The sequence below is a fragment of the Melanostigma gelatinosum genome (genome assembly GCF_949748355.1).
Source record: "Melanostigma gelatinosum genome assembly, chromosome: 16".
Lineage (NCBI taxonomy): Eukaryota > Metazoa > Chordata > Actinopteri > Perciformes > Zoarcidae > Melanostigma > Melanostigma gelatinosum.
Window position 1 is genome coordinate 23,374,909 of NC_136649.1, and position 6,680 is coordinate 23,381,588.

Here is a 6,680-nt window from a genome sequence, read left to right on the forward strand (position 1 = left end):
TTCTGTCTCTCACAGAACAACCAGGTGGTTGGAGTCGGCAGCGGATCGACCATCGTCTACGCTGTGGACAGACTAGGTGAGTGAAACCACTTTTGGATGTAATCTACGAGGCACCTGATGTCTCAGATATAACGCCTAACCATGTGACTCATGACTTTTAGTCCTGGCCACAGTCATTTTAATATTCAAGTGAAAAGGACAGTCGGGAGTTTGTGGTCAGCAGTCTCCAGTTTGCAGACAGGAGTTGGTGTACGGGAGCAAAGCTTTGCTGTGGACGAGGGGCAACAGCAAAGAACGCTTCACCTAAAAACAAAAACTCAATCAGTTGACGTGTACGCTATATTTAGCATATTTTCACTGCTTTACCTTCACGTGAGACAGACACTTCTGACCGGAAACTGAGGCGTTGTATCCATCTGTGATCTCTCCAAAGCCAGCAGAAGAAAAGCAGTGTTTCTACCACGCAGAACGTTGTTGGTCTACTGCTGCCTCGATGGGTTAGTTTGGTTGTGTGGTTGTCACAAACTAACTAACCCATCCAGGCATCGGGAGACCAGCAACCCCCATGTTCTGTGTGGTTAAAATTGTGTTTTTGTCAATGGAGTCTGGTGACAGCCTCAGGTCCTCCTCTGAGAGATGAATAGCTGTCTCATGGCGCGATGAAGCTGTGAATATGTTCTAAATACAGGGAACCCGTAGACCGATATTGATGAGGCATTTAAAAGCTGTTTTGCGGCTAACCCTTATCCACAGCAGCGCATTGTTTTGCTCTCCTGTCTGCAGACAGCCATCTACAGTCGGTAATACACGGACTATGGATAAGTGCCTCATACAACCCCACTTAAAAACATTCACCTTCATTTCTAACTGTGTGTGTTTGTTCCAGCTGAGAGAGTGCGTCAGGAGAAGCTCAACATCGTGTGTGTGCCCACCTCCTTCCAGGTCGGTTTGAGATCATCAGTCTCACTTGTAGACCAGCGTGACTTCTCCTTATTGGCATCCTGCTGGCGTACTATGCTGCGTACACAGTATTTGGCAACAGCATGCACTGTAACATTGTGGCTTCATTACCACACACAGTCCTCATTTATTCAGAGTGACTTGCAAGAGAAGGTGCATTCATCATGTTTTACAAACGTGCCTTTTGTTACAATAATAAATGCACAAGTAGAAAACAGTGACGCTGCTTGTGTTCGTCACATTGGGTCCCGTCTGTCTGCTCGTCCTCCCACAGGCCCGTCAGCTGATTCTGCAGCACGGCCTCACGCTGTCGGATCTGGACAGGCACCCAGAGGTATGACGAGCTCGTTACCAATGAATCTGAAAGCCCCGCAAACGAGGAAGGGCCACAATATGTCGGCCCTCCAACACTGTCTGCTTGATTTGGAGCGTTGGGGAAGTTGTGCTGGAGCTGTAGAGAAACGCTTCCTTTGCTTTGACGTCTGCTGTAATACGTTCACATGGCTCCCACACAGCTGGATGTGGCGATTGACGGAGCGGACGAAGTGGACGCAGACCTGACTCTGATAAAAGGTGGAGGGTGAGTACGGGTTCACACAGACGGCAGGACTTCACCAGCGCCTCTGCTTCCTGTCTCACGTTCGTCCTCTCTGTCTCACAGCGGCTGCCTGACGCAGGAGAAGGTTGTAGCCGGCTGCGCTAAACATTTCGTTGTCATTGCAGACTACAGGTTTGTGTTTACCAGTTTAACTCGAGGGGAGACGTGTAGTTACTAGACACGGTGTCTCTGCCGGCCCTCAACGGGGAACAATGCATGAATTTGTACGCGTTAGTTTTTAGGTAGAGAAGCACTGCTCTATACAGTGTGCCTCAGAGTCACTCTGAGAAACATCACCTCCTCTATAAGTCTCTCTTCTCACATGAGCTATTGCATGAACATGTGGCCAGATGTGGTTCTTATCTTCCTCTCTCAGGAAGGACTCCAAGGCTCTGGGCCAGCAGTGGAAGAAGGGAGTTCCTATCGAGGTGATCCCCATGGCGTACGTTCCCGTCTCCAGGACCATAGCCGAGCGCTTCGGAGGGGAGGCCAGCCTGCGGATGGCTGTCAGTAAAGCAGTAAGTGTTCTCCTGCTGACTCACAGCTTCACGTGACGTCACTCCTGGATATGTTTCAGAGTTTTCATACATTACTGTTGGATCACTGGCGCTCTTTCCAGGGGCTCGTTGGAGTCCTGTGGTCCAGGGTTAGAATGATGCGTGGTGGTGATGTACTAACACTAGAAGAGCCTAAATGTCCTGTTAGCACTCACTGCTGTCTGCTCTGGACCACACTACTGGCTGAAATGGCTTCAGTGTCGATCCAAATGTCACGCACAGGCCTCCACACGAGCACGCTGGTGACGCACGGATTGTGCCGCAATGTGCAAGCAAAGGTCGTGAAGAAGAAGAAGACTGCAAGCTAGTAGATGTGGATGTACACGATGTCTGGTTTTGAAGTACTTTAAAAAATAGTTTCACGTGGAAGGAAACACATTCGACCTATTTGGAAGTGCACAAGAAGTGCACGTGGCATTGTGACAAACATGACCCTTGCACTGCGCCTGCTCTCAACAGAGTGGACCGCTCATGGTTTACTTCAGTTCTTTTCACATTAACACCCGACAGGAGAGTCCGTTTCTTATTCTGGCTGCTCGTGTTTCTTCCTTTTGACTGACGAGTCGGGAAGCAGTGTGATGAGTGGACACGTCTGTTCACGCAGGAAGTCTTCATGATCGCAGACGTGTTACGTGTGGTTTAGTAACTAAACCAGCATTTGCCTCAGAGTTGCACATGGTCACTCAATATTTGCAAAAAGCCACATAGTTTGCCACACGGTTCTGCTTATCATAATTATCGAGACTTTGCCAAATTCAGTTTTAAATAAAAAAGAATGTTTCTAGATTCATTGTAAACTGACGTGTCAGCACTTGTGTTTAACTCGTCGCGGTCGCTCTGCTGTGACTTGTTTTAGAAAAGCTGCGATGGATCATTCATCGCACGGTTGTAGTTGTGTGGTGCGTTTAGTGCTTGGTGTTGTAAACACACTTGTGTCTTCTGAACTTCACTCGCAGCCCTCTGGGTGTTGGAGTTAGTTGTTTCGGTGAAGTCTGTGTCGTTGTGGCTCTCAGGGTCCTGTGGTCACCGACAACAGCAACTTCCTCCTGGACTGGAAGTTTGAGCGCGCTGAGAACTGGAAGGAAGTCAACACCGCCATCAAGATGATCCCAGGTGAGGAGATCGCTCTCCGTTTATTAAGACAAAAATCATGACGCACAACCACAGACTGTGTATAAGAAGTGGGCGTGGCCATCGTGGCGTCACACATTGCTTCGTGGACTGCCGTTCTCAAGCATCCACTGGCGATTTCGTCTTTGCCATCTGGGATTACGGCCGTCGCCATGTTGTTTTTGCAACCGATGCGGAAGTTAAAACTTTTGAGACCTGTCAATCACAGTAGCCCCGCCCCTAAAGCATCCCCTGCTTTATGGTCTGTGTGACTCTAAATGGACCATAATGTACTAAATGAACATCATGCTGTATTGAAGAAGACTTGAAACTAGAGATTGAGACATAAACTCATGTTTACAATGTTTACTGAGGTAATAAATGAAGAGAGAAGTAGAGTCATTTTCTATAGACTTCTATACAACCAGAGGAGTCGCCCCCTGGTGGACACTAGAGAGAATGCAGCTTTGAGACACTTCCTCGTCGGCTTCATTCGGCAGAACCGGAGGTTGCCGCCTGGTTCTAACCGCAGAGAAATGTTGGTTGTGTGTATAATGTGGTTATAATTTAAAACATTGGTGATCAGCCTTCTAAACTGGATTTGTGTGTTGGTGTGCGTGTCCTCTTCAGGCGTGGTGGAGACGGGGCTTTTCGTCGGCATGGCTGAACGGGCGTACTTCGGGATGGAGGATGGCAGCGTGCAGGTTCGAGATCCTCCCGTCAACTGAGGAGTCCGTCGTGTTCACTGCAGCCGCTTCCTCCTCAATGACCTCACTTTGCCCCACAAGTGCCGTGTTCGTGATTTTCACCCGACCGTGTTCGGCAAAAACTGTTCACAGTTTAGCTGCCTGGGCCCACTGGGAACGTTGACTCTTCCTGTAATAAGCGGGTTTGACTGAATGTGTGCAGAGCTGAGGTGGATCCCTGCAGAATGAAACTAAGGAGTGCCTTGAGATTATATTTGAAGCCCTATTTAGAGAAATTATGCAATTAAAGGTACATTTAACAGCTCACAATCATTCGTCAGCCTTTGGGCCTCTGCTGGGCTGCTGCCATGAGATCAGAGTAACATGACGTCTGCTACACCATCAAGAAATTATGCTTACCAAGAAATTCATTTCTTGAATTAATATGCTAATTGAAACTGAAAAGAAAGCAAACCAATTAATGAGATGTTTGACAATTAAGGGAAACCCTGTGGTGCCTGTATGAAAACTCCATTATTTGATTATCGTGTGACAATAATCCGGTGTCGCCCACAGAGGTGGGCTGTAATGAATACCGTGTAGATGATTTAGGCTTTTAAACGTTTCGACAGAAAAACCAAAAATGGTCCTCGCACAGTAGAACGGGTTCAGAACCATCCTCTTTACAGTTGCACTTGTCGAGGCGCTGTGGACGACTGTGCCGGTGAGACGAGTATAATGTAACGTGTACGTTGTGCTGCGTCAGACTCCTGAACGGAATTTATCGGATATATGTTTAAATGTGCGTCACGATACGGGAGTTCCTCTCCTCAGCTGTTCAATTTGAGTATATGATGGACCAATAATCTGGGTTCCTGAGTGAAGACAGTTTGGGTTTTCTGTTGGGTCAAACTAGTCCGTGGACAGAGTTAAAAGTCCACATCCAAACCACTGACTGTGTTCCTTCATGCATGTACCTCCCGCCACTGTTGGCTCGCCATCGTCGCTGTAGGTTACTTTGTAGTAGAATATCTTATTCCTTACAGTCTTGTTGCCATCACCTTCATGTTAGATATAGCGTTAAAGAGACTGCTTTGATGAGATGATGATGGCCAAGTGTGCTGTGAAACGGTCCCAGTTGATGGTGAACTAATGGAGCTGAGATCTGAACCGCAGCAACATCGGTACGCTCTATGTGCCTCGGCAGCGCCCCGGTTCATTCCGATGAAGCGACATGAATTCGTTATGTAGCTGGTCATGTTGTTGGAACCAGAGGAATCCTTGGGGTCGTAAGAAACGACCACCACGTTTCAGATACCTTTCATTCTGGAATGCAGCTGTTCACTCTGCTTTTGGCTCGCGGTGCCTTACACCCTGCTGCTGTTTTTGTATTTGCAAGCAAATCTGTCTCCAAGCCACTGTTGTCATGTTGTATTAAAGTCTTAATTCTTCTCTCGTAAATCAAATGGAAGCAGGTGACGTGTACGTAGACGACGTGAAAGTTGAACTGAGATGACGGGTTGTACACCATGTTTTTTTGCACCAGCATTTCTCTTTTTACTTTCTTTACCAATTGACTGTGATTATCATTTTGCTGTGACGGAACTATTTTCTTTGTCAACCAATACAGAACCGTGATAACAGTATGCCTAATGTTTCTTTTTATTACTGAGAATTTGGTAAAAACTTAATTTTTGTCATTCTGTCATTACCCCATCATTCACTGGTTTTAGTTTTCCAGATGTGAATATTTGAGTTATCTTGTATGATAGTAAACTAAATATTGAGTTCTGGACAAAACAAGCAATTATTTACTCCACTTTGGGCTAGTTTCCTAATCCATTTATCAACAAAACCAAAAGTTATTGCCGATGTAGATAATTGTTCGTTGCAGTCGATGTAAGTGAGTTTTTTGAGTTTGTGTATTTTTTATGGAACAGACCTTGCTCTGTAAGTACATACTTTTTAAAAATGTTTTCAAATCAAAGACAATGATGGAAAAACAAAACCTTGCTTGTGCCATTCTCCTCTATTGTCACCAGGGGGCGCTGTTATTCTGCTAGTTCTGAGTTCACAATCTGACCTTTATACCACTCATTCAGAGATGCACTAACTATATACTTTGAGCAGCTAACATGCTGATGTGTCCTACAGTAGCTGTCATGTACATTTATGAAAACATAATTTAGGAACTTGAAAGCTTCGCGGACTCCATTGAGTTTTAGTTAAGTTTCCGTTTTTAAAAACTAAATTCCATGACGTACATTGTCATAGCCCTTTCCTGTTTGTTTGCATTAACGAAAAACTCGTGATCAGGAACAGGAAATGCAGCTCTACAGTGAAGCCACGTTGAAGCTTTCTTGTCGGCTGTCCTGACAACTACTCTTGATTGACAGCTGAACTATCCAATATCGTGCTTACGTTTAGTCCGCGAGGGCGAAAATCGACCAATAGCGTTGTTGCTGTGACAGCTTCGTCTCTCTCATTGGACGGACGACGACACATCCCAGCCAATCATACACCCGCCACAGGATTCGCCATCGGGGATTTATTTTCGTCACTTTTTGCTCCCGTTCTGTGCCAGCCGCCCAAGTGCGCATGCGCTGTTTTGACAAACATCGGATTAGCCAATAAAACGCACTGTTTTGGGGGCTGGAACATTCTGAGCCCGCCTTCTTGAGTGACGGGTCTCTGTTGCAATCGTATTCTGCTTAGTATGCGAGTTGCGTGATTGACAGCGAACGGCCCAATGAGAAACGGCCGGATGAC

General features: G+C 46.3%; 1 protein-coding gene across 2 annotated transcripts in view; it reads left to right on the forward strand.

Annotated features, from left to right (window-relative positions):
- rpia (ribose 5-phosphate isomerase A (ribose 5-phosphate epimerase)) overlaps nt 1–5,554 on the forward strand; it is a 6,482-nt gene extending 928 nt beyond the window's left edge. The window contains exons 2-9 of one of the 2 annotated variants that reach the window (XM_079286685.1): nt 16–76; nt 887–942; nt 1,235–1,294; nt 1,476–1,540; nt 1,622–1,690; nt 1,935–2,076; nt 3,129–3,228; nt 3,856–5,554. In XM_079286685.1, coding sequence (XP_079142811.1) covers nt 16–76; nt 887–942; nt 1,235–1,294; nt 1,476–1,540; nt 1,622–1,690; nt 1,935–2,076; nt 3,129–3,228; nt 3,856–3,953 — 651 coding nt within the window. In that variant the 3' untranslated portion in view covers nt 3,954–5,554. The remainder of the gene's footprint in view (nt 1–15; nt 77–886; nt 943–1,234; nt 1,295–1,475; nt 1,541–1,621; nt 1,691–1,934; nt 2,077–3,128; nt 3,229–3,855) is intronic. The other variant, XM_079286686.1, reaches the window with a different exon arrangement.
- Nucleotides 5,555–6,680: the final 1,126 nt, after the last annotated feature.